The 18,797-nt window shown below is 39.5% G+C and overlaps 1 protein-coding gene across 2 annotated transcripts; it reads left to right on the plus strand.

Moving 5' to 3' along the window:
* The first annotated feature begins 3,318 nt into the window (after positions 1-3,318).
* LOC131218691 (phosphomevalonate kinase, peroxisomal-like) lies at positions 3,319-16,639 on the plus strand. 2 transcript variants are annotated; one of them, XM_058213389.1, is made up of 11 exons: positions 3,319-3,484; positions 4,203-4,258; positions 4,355-4,505; positions 5,042-5,139; positions 8,152-8,264; positions 8,919-8,971; positions 9,519-9,914; positions 11,278-11,382; positions 11,759-11,986; positions 13,472-13,594; positions 16,120-16,639. In XM_058213389.1, the coding sequence occupies exons 2-11, from the start codon at positions 4,248-4,250 to the stop codon at positions 16,381-16,383; spliced, it is 1,542 nt and encodes a 513-aa protein (XP_058069372.1). In that variant the 5' UTR covers positions 3,319-3,484; positions 4,203-4,247; the 3' UTR covers positions 16,384-16,639. The 2 variants fall into 2 exon arrangements, with proteins under 2 accessions (XP_058069372.1, XP_058069371.1); XM_058213388.1 differs by having other exon boundaries at positions 3,320-3,484; positions 4,226-4,258.
* The last annotated feature ends 2,158 nt before the right edge of the window (positions 16,640-18,797 follow it).

The raw sequence follows: 18,797 nt of genomic DNA on the forward strand, positions 1-18,797 counted from the left end.
CCTCATGACAACCACGACCCATATAGCCTGCATTTCCTACTCATGCAATTTATCAATAGTCATCTCATATTCAAAAAGCGCTAGGCTAACTTTGGTACAGAAGGGCACGTTACTTTTCTAACTTCGATGGACGGTAAGGATCTTATGTGTATGTATGAGTCGTGGTTGTCATGCAATCTGGGAGTAGGAAATGAGAACTACGACCCATATAACATGAGAACCACGAGGGTCGTGATTGTAATGTGGTAAGAGTCGTGGTTGTAAGATCCTTACTATCCATCAAAGTTAGTATATGAAATACGTAGAAAATCGTGCAAACGATATATGTATAGTAGCATAGGTCGCATTAGGTGGTTGTAATGCAGTAAGGGTCATAGTTGTCACGTTATATGGATCGTGGTGAACATGCAACAACCGCGACCCATATAACATGACAACCACGACCCACATAACATGATAACTACGATCCATGACAACTACAACACATATAACATGACAACCACGACCCATATAACATGATGACCATGACCCTCGACCACGACCCTTATAACATGACAACTACGATCCATGACAACTACAATCTATGTAACATAACAACCACGACTCATATAACACAGTCACTACCAGAAGAGAAACTTAGAGCTGCACAAGACTGATACATAGGAAATTTTGATGGTTTTTCAGTACTATCACACAACTCTACAAGTTTATTCCACTTAAGTTTGCAAATGGGGATATTATTATCCTCCTCACTCTCGTTACTCTTGAAGAGTGTTTTCTTTTTAGTTGTAAATGATGGTGTATGACTCTCCTCGAAACTACTATCATTTTCTAAAGCTGCATTCTCACTTCTCTGATCAAAATATCGTTCATCTGTTTTTTACAAATCATTTTGGGGCTTGATCCTAGAAAATGAGACGGATATAAATCTAAGGTGGAACACACCACGGAAAATTAGCTGACAACCACGACCCGCATAACATGACAACCACGGCTCATATAACATAACAACCATGACCCATGAAAACTATGACCCGTATAATATAACAACCACGACTCTATGAGAAACCACGACCCATATAACATGACAACAACAGTCATAATTACAATATAACATGAAGAACAGTTCTCTTTAACAAACACTCAACGAGCTGAAAAACTCTATTGAGAATGTCCACATAACATTAGTCGTGATTCTCATGTTATATGGGTCGTGGTTCTCGTGTTATATGGGTCATGGTTCTTATGTTATATGGGTTGTGGTTTTCGTGTGATATGGGTCGTGGTTCTTGTGTGTATATGGGTCGTGGTTTTCATGTGATATAGGTCGTGGTTTTCATGATACACGAGTTGTGGTTGTCATCTCGTTTTCCCTCGATTCACAATCTAACGTTGGGTGACAACCATGGTCTAACGTGGATAAAAACCACGATCCATTGTGAATGACAACCACGATCCATTGTTCGTCATACCACAATCATTCCCTTCGAGATCAGCGCCACATTATTGTTCAGGAAATCGCATTAATGTTGCTACTTTCCTGTGATTTACTTGGAATCAGCGCCTTAACCATTGGTTGACCAGCCTATAAAAGTGGTATTTGAGTTTCAAATTACTTTTACAAGCCAATCCGAACAAGAATCCTTATTGCAACAACTTAAGCATTTATGGATTTCTTTGCTCTTTCAATCAAAATAATGGAGGAGATATTCAAATAAGCAATTAAGTCCTTCTCGTGTTCTTTCTTTATGGGTGATCTCTACCCTTTCCCTAAGAATGTTGATGATCTTCCTGAAGATCAACAGCCTCCATAGGAAATTCTAAAGACAATTTTCGAACTCCGGCAACTCGACAATTTCAACGGGCACCCAGCGAGCTGAAAAAATCTGTTGAAAATTTTCATAGAGTCACTGTCAGAAGAGAGGCTCAGAGCCGCACAAGACTGATTCATAGGATATTTTGATGGTTTTTCAGTACTATTACAATAACATAACAACCACGACCCATATAACATGACAACTACGACCCATATAACAGACAACTACGACCCATATAATATAACAACCACGACTCCATGGGAAACCACAACTCATATAACCTAACAACCGCAACCCATATAACGTAACAACCACGACCATAATTACAATACAATACGAGTAACAGTTTTCTTCAACGAGTACTCAACGAGTTGAAAAACTCTGTTAAGAATGTCTTGTTTATATGGGTCGTGGTTTCTCATGGAGTCGTGATTGTTATGTTATATGAGTTGTAATTTTCACGGGTCATGGTTGTCATGTTAAATGAGTCATGGTTGTCACGGATCATAATTATTAACATAAGTCGTGGTTTGTATGTGAAATGGGTCGTGGTTGTCATGTTATATAGATCGTATCCCTTAAATGACATGGCAAAAGGATGAGCAACATTGATTATACACATACTTCAATGTGGGCCCATATGGGTTGTGGTTCTTGTGTTATATGGGTCGCAGTTCTCATGTTATATGGGTCGCGGTTGTTACATGTTAACTTCCTTTACTACCAAATGACAGGATAACTATTGGTACAATAGCCTAAGATCCACAATGGGGTGATCCGTTTTTGTCCACCTTGTTAGCCAGCTCGCCTGGGCCCAAAAAGTCCTGACTTTAGCAGTGTTCATTTATAACAAATATCACTGTGAGCCTAGAAAGTTTCAACAGTGAGTTCCATTGTCACAATTATTTTCTATTATGTGGCCCACACGAACTCTAGATCATGCTGATATTTGGGCCTTAACCCTAAAATGACACGACAAAAAGGATGAGTGACATAGATTATACACATACATCAATGTGGGCCCCACGAGTTTGGTCCTTGCTCACGCGCAAAAAAGGGTTCCATAGACATTACGTTATTGGTATTAAATACGATGCAACTTCTTATTTTATAGAAAACCGTACCACTACTAAAACAAGGACAATGACATTTTGGTCTAAGTAATTTTCGGAAGCTTGTCGGAAGGCTGCTCTTGAGATATATGGAACATGGTAACTTTCTAGGTAATTTGCCCTAACTTTGAGGTTAGTACAGTCAAAATCCTTAAATATATCATGATTCACACTCCAGGATGCCAAACACACAGGGAGGATTTTAAATCTAGGGGTTTCAAATCCTGGCTGTTCTAATCGAGTGGGTTCTAAATCCACGCTCCAAAACATGCCCTAAGAATATTAAAGTTGATTTAGTAATAAAATTAAATATACTACGTTTCAATGCATGGTATTTTTGGATTTCAGTCCGTTTAACTACAAGCTGCCAAACAGATTCGGAATCTAGGTATTTCAAAGGCAAGGGATTCAGATCATGCGCATCACGTGACTCTGACTCCCCTCATAAGAGTCCACTGTCCTCCGCAGCTGGATAATCACTTCGCGCAGCATCCATACATTTCCATAGGATCGTTGGCGGATCGAAAAAAGGCGCGAAAAGAGCTCAGTAAAACGGTTCGAGATCTTATTCCTCTTCTCTCTCTGTTTTTATTTTCCATGCATTCTGAAAATCGAAATTTCTGGAGATTTTCTTCAAAAATCCATGAAATTTTAGTTGGGAATCGACACCATATCTTTTTAATGCATGCTTCGTTTTCTTTTACTTCTGGCATAAGAATAGTTAGGAAATGTACTGTTCTAGCACCAGATACAGGAAGAATTACAGGACCTTCGGTAATAACAGTCTATTGGGAGACGGAGATGGAAAGGATAGGATTGTCCTTTCGAGGAGATCTTTGGGTGACGGCCCATCCATGATAGGATCACCAGACAAGTCGATTTTTCAAGATTCGAAGAATCCACCTGTTCAAATTGTCTTAATTGATGATCTGGACTAAATCCATGGTCTGATGATCAATCTGATGGGACCGATGGTTCCATTTATTTCTTTTTCTTTTTTACTTTTTAAAAACTTGATTTGTTTTCAGCTTGCAAGGAAAAATTAGTCTTAGTAAGGGTTTTTTTTTTTTTGTAATTTTTTTCTATAGTTAGCTTTACAATCTTTGTAGTGAACAAATTACTCTTGTTGAGTGGAACTATGAACTTCAAAATTTTTTTTTTCTATAGTTAGCTTTACAATCTTTGTAGTGAACAAATTACTCTTGTTGAGTGGAACTATGAACTTCATTTTTTTATTTATTCAAATGCATCTAATTCTTTTTCAACCAATAAGTTGATGGATATTTGATCATACAGTTGGGACTGGTAAAAGGAGTTGATGGCAGAAGTGTGAGTTCATCTTCAATTTGCGTGGTTTTCTATGATTTTTTATTATTATTATTGGTTTTTTCCATTTTAAACGTGCAGATTTGTATGTTGTTGCAGAGTTGTGTCTGCACCTGGGAAGGTTTTGTTGACTGGTGGGTACCTGATTTTAGAGAGACCAAATGCAGGAATTGTTCTTAGCACGACAGCTCGTTTTTATGCGATCGTTAGGCCGTTATATGAAGCTATTGATCCCAATAGCTGGGCATGGGTATGTGCTTTTGTTCAAATTTCTTTTCTTTTCTGTTAGTTTGTTTCTCTACCTTACGAATTCAATGGATCATCAGTTTTGGAGGCCATGCAAAATCAACATTTACATACCACTTTGGCAATTACAATGTGTGAAGCATTTCGAGAGCTTTGCTCAGTCCAGTTGTGGATGCGTGGGACCCATGCATACAAAATTACGGTGGTTCAAATTTTTTTTGCCAAGGGTCCACATTTAATGTGCATGTGTAGCCTGCCTAACGAGTGGACTGGCCGGCCTATTCTTGGCCCAGGTAATCTCTAACAGGGCCCACCTGACGTTATTCATGGATGCCCTCACACATGCCAGGTTGGCACATCTCTCCATGTGTGGAGGTGCATGTGACCTTAGCAACACCAAACATCTTTGTTTCATTATTATCTCTTTGTTTGCTTAAATTGGATGAATTTATTTTTAATGAAATTTGAATTATTAGGATATGGACTTTGTGGATTTTTGTTGAAGTGTTGAATTCAATGTGTTTTCTTTTTATTGCTCAGGCTTGGGCAGACGTGAAATTATCATCTCCTCAGCTTTCTAGGGAGATCACATACAAGTTGTCCCTTAAGAATTCAACCCTCCAATGTACCTCTTCGAGGCAAGTTTTTATTGGTTTGCAGTGCATTGCAATTGAATTCTTCTATTTTCTTAGTTCCTCATGTATACATGTTCATAAGCATCTTTATGTACACACACATATTTGTGTGCATGTCTTCCACACATATATGTATGACTGTGTGTGGAAGTACATGGTACTTACACGTTTTGTGCATTTGGCACAACATAAATGCATATGGAGGCATGTCAACATGAGTATTTTGGTCATGGCATGACAAGTTATTTTTGATAACCTTTAGAGCTGGAACATGTATTACTCACAACGCAAGCTGCTCTTTCCTGAATCCAGTGCTTGCATATTAAGTTCACTTCTGTTATTGAATGGAGTCTCTTATTAAGGTTCAAGTGTCAAGCACCACTTTGTTTTTTGTAATATTAAGTAAAATTGTATTCCTTTGTGCAGAATTTGTATTGTAGGTTTTTTTTTTGAAAGGTGACACTACCAGGGATTGAACCCCAGATCACTCACACACACACACACACACACACATGCACACACACATGCACACTACATTGTCTCTACCGGCTCATCTAACAAACAGGAGCATGTATTGTAGGTTGTTGTCAGAACTTTATATCCTACTTGGAGCAAGGTGTTCCGTAAGGGTAAAGGTGGCTGCAATGGCTACCACCGTTACCTTTACGATACAGGCCATAACGGCTGTTATGGCCCCGTAACGGCCATTACGGTCTCTCTCTCTCTCTCTCTCTCTCTCTCTCTCTCTTAATAATTATTTATTGAAAAAACTCCTGAAAAACCTGTATCTGTCCCGTAATGTGTAGCAGTTGCCACCGTTACCTTTACGCAACGGCCTTTACGGCACACCATGACTTGGAGTATTAGTCCAATCAAAAGTTATTCTCCTCTGGATTTCTAAAAGAATTCTATAGGATGCAATCGACTTTTTTCTTCTTCTTTTTGGTTCTTTTTTCATAGGTTCTCTAGGACCATTCTTGAAGCAAATTCTCTTCATTGTTGTCATCATCATCATCATATTAAACTTGGCCGAGTTATTCTTGAAGAAACTATGATATAAATAGAACCATGCTATTGGATGAGCTTGTATTTGTAGGAGAGAGGAGTGGCTTTCCCAGACATTGGTGTCATATGAGTAGGAGAAAAGAAGCGTTGGTTGATCACCTTTTCATCCTCTGTGAGGTAGCAGTTCAAGTCTGAAAATCTTTTCCCAGCTCGACTTGGGATTACGTGGTCTCTTGATATGTTCATTGGCGATTTGATCATGGCTTGGAGGCGTGGGCCATTTAAAGGCCAAATGATGATAATGTGGGACATATTATTCTTTGGGATTATTTGGGGAGTGTGGAAGGAGAAACAGAAGAATCTTTGAGAATGAAGCAGTGCGTCGCCACTAGAATCCTTAAAGAGAATAATTCTGGTCATGATTTCAAACTGGATGTTGCTTGGTCCAGAATTTCGTGGGTGCTTGATGGCAGTCCTTTTTGGGAGATTGGGAAAGTTTGTAGTGGCTTGTTATTTTTCGTGGGGGAGGGGTCCTTGGGGTCCCCTTATGTTTGTGTTAATCTTTTGCTTTTCTCCGTTTGCTTGGCTGCAGAGTGACGAGAGGGTCACTTGCAGCTGGCTATTTCTATTTGTTTTATTCTACTTGAAGAAAAAAATCATCTGCTTTTCAAAAGAAACAAAGATGTATTTGTACAATTTTTTTTTTTAAAAAAGATAACGGGAGAATATATTAAAAACGAAGAGAGGAAAATACAGAGAGCAGCTGCTGAGATAGCAGAAGCGCAAAATTACAAGCCTAAAAAGAGGAAATTAAAGTCCCTAAGACAAGAAACATTGGCGGCCCATTCAATAATTAATCTTTTAGCCCTTGAACCCACATCGTGAGGAGTAGAATGAGAGTTGTTGAAGCATCTGTTGTTCCTTTCTTTCCAAATCGCCCACCAAATAGCCAGAATAGCCATTTTCCACACCTTGGATTTAACCTTGTCCAACTTGAAGCCGTGCCAATAGGCCAACATAGAATAAGCAGAAGCAGGAACGCATCCGCTGACGTTGAACCGGGAAAAAAAGTCCTGACGAATTTGCGTAATAAAGGGACAATGGACGAAGAGGTGGTCCACAGATTCATTGCTCTCCATACAGCAAAGACAAATGTTAACAAGCTGCAACCCTTTCTTCTTGAGATTGTCTATAGTGAGGATCCGATTTTTAGACCCCAACCAGCCAAAACATAAGTACTTAGGAGGGACCGGGTACTTCCAGACAAAAGGGCAGGTGAGGGGATGGGGCGAGAGAACAGAGTAGAGAGATTTGACTGAAAAATTGGAAGATTTGTCTCTCATCCAGATAGTTTTGTCCTGCTCAGATTGGATCGGGGTGACCGAAGATAATTGATTGAGAAGAGCAACATATTCAGAAACCTCCTTATTGACGAGGTTCCTGTAGCATCTAATATCCCACACCGTCCCTGAATCAGATGTATTTATACAATTTGTTGTTTTATTTTGGAAAAGAGAAACATGTTTTGCAATCCTTTATTTTTGAGAGATGTTTTTGCAATCCATGCAGTCTCCCTAAATTCAAAGTGCCAACATCAGAAAATAACCTTAGTCATTGTTACACACACACAATCAAAAAGAAAAAAAAAAAAGAAAAGAAAAGGAGGAGGAGGAGGAGAAAGAAAGAGAAGAAAATCACTCTCAATCAACTGCCTGAAGGGCGCTCCAAAGCTAAGTGTTCCATGTTGTTTGCATTAGCTGGTAAATACAGGGTTATATATATTTGGTGGGATGAATATCAAGGTATACACATCATATGCTTTTTATCTGCATGACCGTCCAAATTCAGGACTTCACCACACATCAGAAGAAAGCAATTTATAGCTATTTTTTTCTTTCGTTCTTTCTTTTCTTCTTCTTCTTCTTTTTGTATTTAACACACAGAAGCAATGTGATTTTTGCTCCTCTTTTATTCTAAAGTCATAGTATTGCTATTGGCATAAGATTTCAGGGACTCTAGCAACCCTTTTGTGGAACAAGCAGTGCAATATTCTGTAGCAGCTGCATACTCAATATACATTGACAAGGGCAAGAAGGATGGGTTACAGAAACTATTAGTGCAAGGTAATGTCACCAGAAATATTTTGTTGGTTCCTTTTTTGGTTTATGATTATTATTGTTATTATTTATCTTTCAAAAAGAGAGATGCTCCAGTGCTCTCAGAGCAATAAGTTATAATGCTCCTAGTTGCACTGGGACAATTAGTCCAATCCATTGATAGACTGTTCATTAGGTTCAGCACACATCTCATGGGCTACCATGCAAACATCACACCAATCTGAAAAATATGAACCATTTGATCAATGGTCTTTTAATATAGACTGTCAAGATAATTTACACAAAAGTAGGTCCAATCAGCAATTTGATCCATCGATTTGTTAGGGCCTGTATGATTCTAAAGAATCACCTTTGTTTGGCAATTGTAACCATCCCATCCATGGCTTCAAAAGTGGATGCATAAGGAAAATAAGGCCGAATCAAAGATGGATTGGATCATCCAATCAGTAATATTTTTTTAATGATACCTGTGAAATGTGTTCTGGACTATCCAAGTGGACTGCCCAAATGAACTGATGCAACTAGAAGCACTATAACTTATAGTTCTTTGAGAGCACTGGAGCATTTCTCTTCGAATAATATTGTTATTATCTTTGTGATTTAAAGGCAAAGCATTTGTTGGATTCAAGAATCTTAGTTTTACATGTATTAGTCATGCAGGTCTTGATATCACAGTCTTAGGCTGCAATGATTTCTACTCATACCGGAATCAGGTGGGTCTGCCGATTTTTGTTGAATGTGTCAGTTTATCCTCTTGACATTCATTAACTCTTTTTCATTTTATTTTTTTTTGCGTTCTCCATTTCCTTTTGAATGCGAATACCGTAAAGCATAAAAAGCCCGTGAAACATTTCTGAGATAAGAGTTGCTTCATTACCATCATGCAATGACCCATAAAAAATCGGGGCTTGGATTGCTTGAAATGAAGTGAAAATACAACAAAAAGAAGTTAGAAAATATGAAGTCCAACCACGTTGTTAGTTAAAAAGTCCAATAGAAGACATGTTAGCTGATGACTCCAGTGGTTTTTATTTGCTTGTGATTTTTTAGCTACAAATATATGAAGTCCAACCATGTTGTTAGTTAAACAGGCCAATAGAAATTATGTTGGCAGATGACACCAGTGGTTTTATTTACTTGTGATTATTTAGCTGTCTTTGTTTTTGTTGTTTATATTCATTAGATGTTAGTCCCATTGTTTGACTTGCTGTGCAGCACCTGACAAATTGATGATTTAAATGTGCAACTTCTACTTGTTAGATTGAAGCACATGGACTTCCTTTGGCACCAGATGTGTTGGCTTCAATTCCACCCTTCTCATCAATTACCTTTAACATCGGGGGGTCCACTGGAGCAATTACTGGAGAGAAATGCAAACCGGAGGTTGCAAAAACTGGACTTGGCTCGTCGGCAGCAATGACCACGGCAGTGGTTGCATCTGTACTTCATTACCTTGGAGTTGTTAATCTCTCATCTACAGCTAAGAATCTGCATGAAACATTGTCCAGTTCAGATCTTGATTTGGTGCATGTTGTAGCTCAAACTGCTCATTGTATAGCACAAGGGAAAGTGGGCAGTGGCTTTGATGTCAGTGCCGCTGTGTATGGAAGTCAACGCTATATTCGTTTTTCTCCTGCAGTTCTCTCTTCTGCTCAGGTCTCTCTCTCTCTCTCTACACAAACCACAGCGCACATGTTTGGGGTGGGTGGTGCTTGCACATGCACACACATGTTTGACGTATCTGTGCTATTATATCTTTGCGAGTACTTGATTCTCAGCCTATGAGATTGCAGAGTAATCAAGTTCCTGTTCTCATCAATTATGTGCTTTGTCGGACATTCTTGACTGATGGTGAAGTCTCTGTATTATGATTAACCTTCCCCCATTTGATTGTTCTGTGGAAATTTGCTAATTCCGCTTTACCTCTACACTCACTTAAGCATGCCAACCTAGCATGAATTAGAACATCCAAACATGCTTCAGATGGGTCCCTCTGACCTAATCCAAATATAAAGGCCAGTTCCCTCATCAGGGGGTCACGCATGCACATTGAATGTGGATCGATGCCCTTTTTTAAATTATTGTTTTTATTTTTTAAATTTAATCACATATAGGTAACAGTACCTCAATATGTGGCACAGTACCATCTTTTCTGCCAACATGCGACTTAGGCACCACCATGAAGATCACCCTTCTCAACAACCAGGCTGATCTGTTCACCAGGTTGGCACACCTGTATGTTGAGTCAGACCTTCGGTTCGGTTGTCCATTGATCCCACCCGTCTGGCCAACTTGATGAATGGAATGTTGTGATTTATTCTCAGCTGATCTTTCAGGTGGTGCCTACTGCTTTTTTGGTACTGATGTCCTACACAAGTGGCATTTTGGCGGGAAAGAGGTTATGTCACCATAAGTCTTGGTACCTCTCTCTCGCTGCCCTGACTGGTGTAAAACTCTCTTGGGAGGGGGATGATATCTCCGCCCACCCTGATTGCACGACTTTGTGCTGTTGTACTATTAAGAATATAAGGAAAGGCCACATGTTAACAATATCTGTGGTGTAAACCGTGGTCTCCTTGCCATCCATGGTTTCGTGCATGCTGCCCAACTAATGAGTTGATCGGCCTCATTTCTTGGGCTAGGGCATCTATGCAGTGGTTATCACCTGAGGCATGCGCAGATGTTCCCACATGTCCTAGGAGGGCACATGTCACAACATATCAACTTGTCCGAGGAGAGGTGCATTTGGGCTTAGCAAAGCTCTTCTTTCATAATCTGGTAGATTTGTTTTTATAATGGTTATGGGGAAGTCTACAATACCATTGCTCTTACCTGAAGTGTTACAAAGGTTTTTAGACAACCTTTTTAATTATTTTATTTCGGATACCTTGCACATGCCTGTAGGTTACAAAAGTACATGGTACTGGCTTTGTTATTTTGGTGACCCGTACAACTATTACTAATAAAATTTGGAGGAAATTTCTGGAATTTTTATAATTCTTTTGCTGCTGAACTACAGGCTGCAGTGAAGGGACAACCACTAGAAGGAGTCATTACTCATATCCTGGAAGAAAAGTGGGATCACGAGAAGATTCAGTTTTCATTACCACCGTTGATGACACTGGTGGGTCTCTCAGTTTCTCACATGGCCCATTGATGACTAAGTTATTGGGATATGTCAAAAGCTTCTCCAATGTTACTATGACTTAAGCATGTGATTTCGAGATCGTAAATGTTGCTTGGAAACGTACTGCTGCTCATGATGGTGAAATGGATCATTTGATGGGACATGGCCATATATACGGAATGTCATGGCATTCTTGCAATCTTCCTTAGTCAAAATGATAATTTATGCAGTCAATACAAGGCAGCAAAGTATCCTTCATCTGCTTCTTCTTCTTCTTCTTCTTCTTTTTTTTTTTAAAAATAAAATGTATAACTGTGTTATTAAGATGAAAGGTGGAGGAAAATCAAATTAGTAACATTACATTTTCTGTCAGCTATTAGGGGAACCTGGAACTGGAGGATCATCTACACCATCAATGGTAGGTGCTGTGAAGCAGTGGCAAAAATCTGATCCTAAAAAATCCCTAGAAACATGGAGAAGATTGGCAGAAGCAAATTCATTGCTTGAAATGCAACTGAAATCCTTGAGTAAATTTGCACATGGGAACTTCGAGACATACAAACTTGTCATTGGGAACTGCAGTAATCACAGATACGAAAAGGTAATCTGCCATCTATCAGCTCTATATCCAAGGAAGTAGAAATAAAAGTTTCTCTGTATTCCTTTTGGACTAGGAGGATGCAGGCTGTAGCTATCTTGTATTAATATTTTGGCAGCTTGCAATGTTCGAGTATCTGACACAAGCAAGTTTTGTAGTTACATTTTTTTTTTTTGGTCTTCAAAAAAGAAATGGTTGTTTTTCTTTAGACAATCTCATCAAGAGTCTGTGGCTCAATGCTTTTATTACATGAATCCAATACCATTAATTTTCAAAATATAACATCACCACCTCCACCACCACCTTCCTCTTAGCGTCTCCTAGCAATTTGGAGTTTGTGGTAGATTTGCAAAAGTTTATGACCGGCTGCTTGACGGACATTAGCCTTCTGCTTTACCCAGGCTCCAGAAGCAGCCATGGCAGACGCTCACCAAAAGATTGTTGGGTTTTAAGTAGTTTGAGCTTTCCATTGAAGAATATTTTCTGAAAGTTATCCACATACATAGCATTTCTTTTGATTGGGGGTTAAAATAAGATACTTATGCAAGGACCAAGTGCCTGGTTTGCACATTCAAGCGTGATTTATGGAGACCTCAAGCTTGCCTGCAGTCAAGCTTGTTGTAGTCACCTTTGTACAAAGCTCATAGACCAAGCCTAGAATGTTTTCACTTTCTTTGGTTTATCAGCTATGCAGCTTATCTACCAGGTCTAAGCAGATCACCATCTAGGCCTTACCTCCAATGGGCCATATCACTAATCCACACTGATCGGACAGTGCTAACCTTTACATTGGATGATCTTTTTAGAAAACAGATGGACTGTCAAAGAAACTTCTGTTGACTTTGTTCTAACCATCTATTTTCATTCCCAAAGTCCTCCAATGGAACAGTTAGGATTGTCAGACCAGTGTGTTTTTGGGGTACAGCCAATCAAAGGTGGAGCCTACCTTATGATAGTTGCAGATCTTGTATACATTCACCACGATCATGACAAGCAAGTCACTGATAATTTAAGCAAAAGAAAGTGACAAATGCCAGTCTAGTAACACTAAGATTCCCATTAGCTGCCGCTTTTTCCCGTTATGTAAGAGTCATGAGAAATTTCAAATTTGTATGAATTACATTTTGGAGCAAATTGATTTTTCACATAGCAATTTTTTCCGCACACAAAACTCCATTTTGGGTATACAATTATGGATAGTTTAATAATTCAAAAAAAAAAAAAAAAAAAAACTTTGATTGGAGAATTTGGTCCAAATCTTCCCAGTTCATGGCATGGTTCCATCTCTCATGGTTAGCTCCATCCTGCCTTTATCAACAGATGCAATCATTATTACGATAGATGGGCTGAGTAGCTTTGTTCTGTTTCGAGATTCCTTGTTTTTACTTTGCAATTTACAGGAGTTTTTTCTTAATTTACTTCGATCTTTACTTTAAATCTAATTTCCATGTTGTTCTACCTGATGTTTGATCTGTAACATCTGTACAGTGGCTGGAGCAAGCTGCGGACCCATGCCAGGAAGCAGTTATAAAATCATTACTTGGTGCAAGAGATGCTATGCTCGAGATCAGATTTCATATGCAACAGATGGGCCAGGCAGCAGGCATTCCGGTATGTGATTCTTCCATATTTATGATAGGAGCCATAGAATAGGACATTTATTATGGGTGACCAAACTTCCATATATTCTGCTGTTTGGGTCCGGCCCATTGCTTGCAAGACAAGCCATGCGTGGATTTATGGTCTGCACCATCTTTTTCCCTCTCTCTTTCTTGGAGCTGTTAAGGCTTGGAGGCCTCAGATCATTCACATCTGTTTTCAGCTACCTTTGGGAACTTTTTTCTTAAAATTGCTAATTTTATCTTGGAAGAGGTGGCTGATTCTCAAGATGACCATGGCCTTTTGAGGCATTTTGTGGTTATTTTTGAAGGTTTGACAGCACTTTATACATATTGAACGTTGATTTTGGTGTAAACAGGATAATTACTTTGACACTCTAGCAGAGTTTGATGATGAACTGTATCTTCTTTGTGTTAGTTGATGTAAGCCGCACCATAACCTAAATTGAACTGTCCAACTTGGGCGCCCTAATTTAGATGGGTTATAAACCCAAGTTTACATTTACTCTATTTTGACTGGCCAGTTGGTGGACATTTACCGGCCAGTTGAAATGAAAATAGTCAATGGTCTGAATTCAACAGACAACTGGCCATTAATCGGAGTTTAATATCACTCAATTTGATCTGATTTTGGGGTGATGACCTATCCACAGTGGGTCCTGCAATTTGGATGGTTTAATTTGAGTTAATGTAATGTTTTTTTTTTGGTGTGTGTGTCAACCAACATACTCTGGCAGAGTATCAATTAACTCCTAATTTGGCAAAGAGGAGCATGCATGGGGTGTCAATGAGCTAAAGTTCGGGTTGGGTATGGGGACACCCATACCCGCCAAGGGCCAATAGGTACTGCACCCATACCTATGTTGGACCTGAAATTGCTACCCGTTAGGATGTTGGCTACCCATTAGGGTATTGAGTTCCATTTATGATTTGAAATTTTCAAAAAAAAAAAAAAACTGTTTTTTTCCTTCAAAAACATTTTAAAAAAAGCATGGTAATGTAACATTTTGGATAATAAAATAATCAAAACAAGAAAAGATCATGCTCCAAAGAAAGAAACAAAACTATCCCCATTCAACCAATAAAAAGTCCAGATATTCTATTGTTAGGACCTTCCAGCACGGTTTACTTTTGGTCTATGGGCCATCAACGGTGAATCCCATCATACAACGTTTTGGTTTAGTTAAATATGGGTCCCACTTGTGCAAACTAAAAATGCAAGTGCACTATTCAATCTCTTAAATGGAGCAATGTATAATGCATTTCACTTTAAATAGACTTTTACATGTTTTGGAACCCTAACAAAACTCAATTAGGTAACTTGTGCTTGGCACATTCGTTCATTCGTAAGTGGCCATACTTGGAGAGTTTATGAGACATCCAATCTATGAATCCACGTTTAGAAGACCCTTCCCAGAAGTTAGTTGATGCAGATCTGCAACGGGGGATGTGGAAATCTTCCTGCAGCCCTGACATGGCCCAATGAAAGAGTGTCATATGCTCGTGTTAGATTTGGGCCCCGCAGTGAAAAGCAAAGATTTACTTGAGGCTTGTTTGTTTCGCCAATTACCACAGTAATGTAAAGGAAATGTGCAATGATTACAAATTATGTTATCTCTTGACAACATCTGCATTTGACTACTGATTCCTATGTTTTTTTTTTTTTTCTCTGAGAAACAATAAGAATTTTTATTAGGCAACCCGCCAAGCAAAAATGGGGGAGTGAAGGAATATAATCCAACAAATACTAAGCAGAAAAGGAAAAGAGGGGGGCAGTAAAATCATAACAATGCCATTTTTTCATGAATATCAAATCATTACTGAAATGCATTGATGTTGCTATTTGGATTTGAGATTTTCACGATAATGCCATGAAAAAGTGCAGTGATTACAAATTCCTTTACCTGCCTCCCGAATACATCTGCATTTGATATTGCAAAATTCATTCCTATGTTTGTTGCTTTGTTTTTGTTTTCTCTGCTTTTGTTTTCCTTCTTTTTTCCCCCCTCTTTTTTGGCTGTTTGACCCTATTAAAGTTGGGAAAGAAATGGAAAACCATGTCCAAGGATGTTAGAAACATGAACACGGACACAGACACATTTCATCTCAGTACAATTTCAAAGAAGTGCACTCCTTGTCACACAGATGCAGATAGGAATTGATTGGAGTGTGTCAGTTTTGCCTGATCATGGCTCTTGTGATGTTGTATGCCTTTGTTATGGTCCATGACATAATTTAAAAACCCAAAAACTCAACTTGATATTCATTCGGGTTTGACCCAACTCTGACTCAGTGGTCATGAAATATAAATTAAGTCTTGTAGGAATAGTAAGAAATATTCAATGTATTTAGATATGTATAAGCATTAAAAACTTTCTTTTTGGATTTTATTACAAACCTGACTTTCTATGAATTTAAATATTCAATGTATTTAGATATGTATAAGCAGTCACAAATTCGTATCTCTGCTACTGCTTATCTAAATCTCATCACCTTTCTGTTTTCAAAACCTTGCAGATAGAGCCTGAATCACAGACTCAGCTTCTGGACGCCACGATGAATTTGGAGGGAGTTCTACTAGCTGGAGTTCCTGGAGCTGGCGGCTTCGACTCTATTTTCACTATCACCTTAGGAGAATCCAGCAGCAATGTAATGAAAGCTTGGAGTTCGCTCGGTGTTTTGCCCATGCTGGTTAGAGAAGACCCTCAAGGCGTTTGCCTAGAGAGCAGTGATCCACGGGCCAATGAAATCTTGTCCGCTATTTCATCAATGCATGTTTAGTGGGGCCCTTTATTGATAGAATTATCTTCATTGATGGTAGGATTTAGCCGAAGAACTTCATCATAAGGTGAAAAACCACTAGTGAATATGAGTTTTATTTGGAGGAGCTCGGCATTTGAATGCAAGCGGTCACAGATATGGGTGAAGTTAGAAACTGTCACCCATTGATTAGAGAAACAGATCCTTTGATTGTTTTTATTTTCCTTTTGTTGTTGGGCTGTATTACAATTTACAAAATAAATACTCTGTTGCTACATCAGGTGCGGCCCAGTTTTTTATTTTATTTTATTTTCAAAGTTATATAATTTTTAGCATTGCCTAAGCCTTCAGATTTTGGAGAGCGGATTATGTGCGGCCCTTAGCGTAGGGTCCACCTTTATATATGGCGTCCATCTCATCAGGTGGAACACGCTATGGGAAACAGCGGTGATGTACGCGCTACCATTAAAAACTTCCTAGGGCCCACCGTAATGTTTATTTGCCATCCAACCTGTTATTAAGGTCCATTAAACCCGGATGAAGGAAAGAAAAAAAACAAATATTATCTTGATCCAAAACTTGTGGCCCATTAATGGTTAATCACCACTGTTTCTATGGTATGGTCAACCTGAGAATTGGATCTGATCATTTTTGGGCTCATGGCATAAAATGATCTGGAAAAACGGATGGATGGCATGGATATAGAATGCATGCATCAAGGTGGGTCCCATGGTAAGGGCTGTACCGTCTTGGGTGAGGCCCGGGCCATTTTGGGCCATCAGCCCATCACTCATTCCTAGTAGAACACAGGGCTGTCCACAGGTAGGCTGTCTGTCCAAGATCAATAGTAAAACCTTGGCTTAAGCTCAGCCCAACCAGATGGGGCCCACCACATTTTTGTAATCTGTACGGTGGGGAAATCTCAGCTACAACTAGTTGGGGTGTGTGGGTCCATTGCACTGTATGTATGGCATCCAAGCGGTTTAACAGGGTCATCCTGCAATGGAAACAGGACGCCCTAGATATCATGCCGATCCAACCATCAAGTGAGCTGCCACAATTTGGAATTTGGTGGTTGTCCATTATTTTCTATCCTTGTGGCCCACGTAATGATTGGATTGGCCTAATTTTTGGCCATCTCATTTTCATGGTGGTGCGACCCTATTGGACGGATTGGATGACATACATAAACCAATGGACGGCGAAAAAATATTTAACAAAGTTTCCTTAATCCATGCGTCCATTTCTGCCATGATGGCCTGTTGGACGAGAGGAATGGCCTGATTTTCGGACTGCGGTATTTATATTTTTTAAACGTAGTCTTCCACTCAATGGACGGCTTTGATCTGAAACACGTTCCCCAAGCGAGCGCATGTACAGGGAAAAAAAAAAAACTATTCATGTTATGCCATACGGTAGGGCTGTAAATTAATCGGCCCCGCCGGACCACGTCTGGCAAACTTCAAATATTGAATAAAGCTACCAGCGGGCCCAGCCCAAACATTTGAAATTCTGGGCCACTGACAACCCTAGGCCCAGCCCTTTTAAAAAAATAAATAAATTTATTCACCATAAGATATGGACGACCTAATCAATCAATTTGGATGGCTCAGTAACCACCATACTAAATTCACATGCCATCTGAACAAAATGGACGATCGAGATCGCTTATAGCAAGTTGAATCAACATTGGGACCATTCCAGCCAATCCTAACCATCAAATCCATGTGATTTGCGCACTTTTCATGGACGGCCACCAAAAACACTCATTCTGATTGGAGGACGATAGCCTTCTAAACACCGCCCTCTTTTTAGACGGTTATGGTTACCAAAATCTTAGTTCTTAGGGATAAATGTCACAAGAAGTTAATCATAATGGACCGTTCGTATTGATCATTGGACCGTTGATCTGAACCGTCCATGTTTCCATGCTAGTAGTCCGATGGAAAATTTCCTTTTATCAGTGTGAACTTCTCATACGGGAGCCATGCAAAGGTGAACCTAATGGACGGTCCACATTGATGACTTGATCATTCACACATCTAAAGGTGCTCTCGCAGTAAGAGTGCCACTGCCCACCTTCCAGAGGGACCCAGAACGAGAAACGGATACAAACATGAGAAATAGAGTTCTGATGGGTGGGGCCCAGCCATCAACAACTTTAAATAGGGCCAGTGCGATCAGTTCAAAACGCGGGTTGAAACAACCCAGGCCCATTGCAGCTTAGCAGATCGACTGCTATCCCTGAAAAGTAGGTGGGGCCCACCATGACATTTGTGAGAAATCCACCCCATCCATATCGTTTGCCACTTCATGTTACTACATGATCCCAAAAATAAGGGCAGCTCCAGAACTCATGTGGGCCACACAACAAAAAACAGTGGGGATCGAATGCAAACATTTGTAGGGCCAAAACGTTTTGGATCATGCTAGTA

The sequence above is a fragment of the Magnolia sinica genome, chromosome 11, assembly GCF_029962835.1.
Source record: "Magnolia sinica isolate HGM2019 chromosome 11, MsV1, whole genome shotgun sequence".
Classification (NCBI taxonomy): Eukaryota; Viridiplantae; Streptophyta; class Magnoliopsida; order Magnoliales; family Magnoliaceae; genus Magnolia; species Magnolia sinica.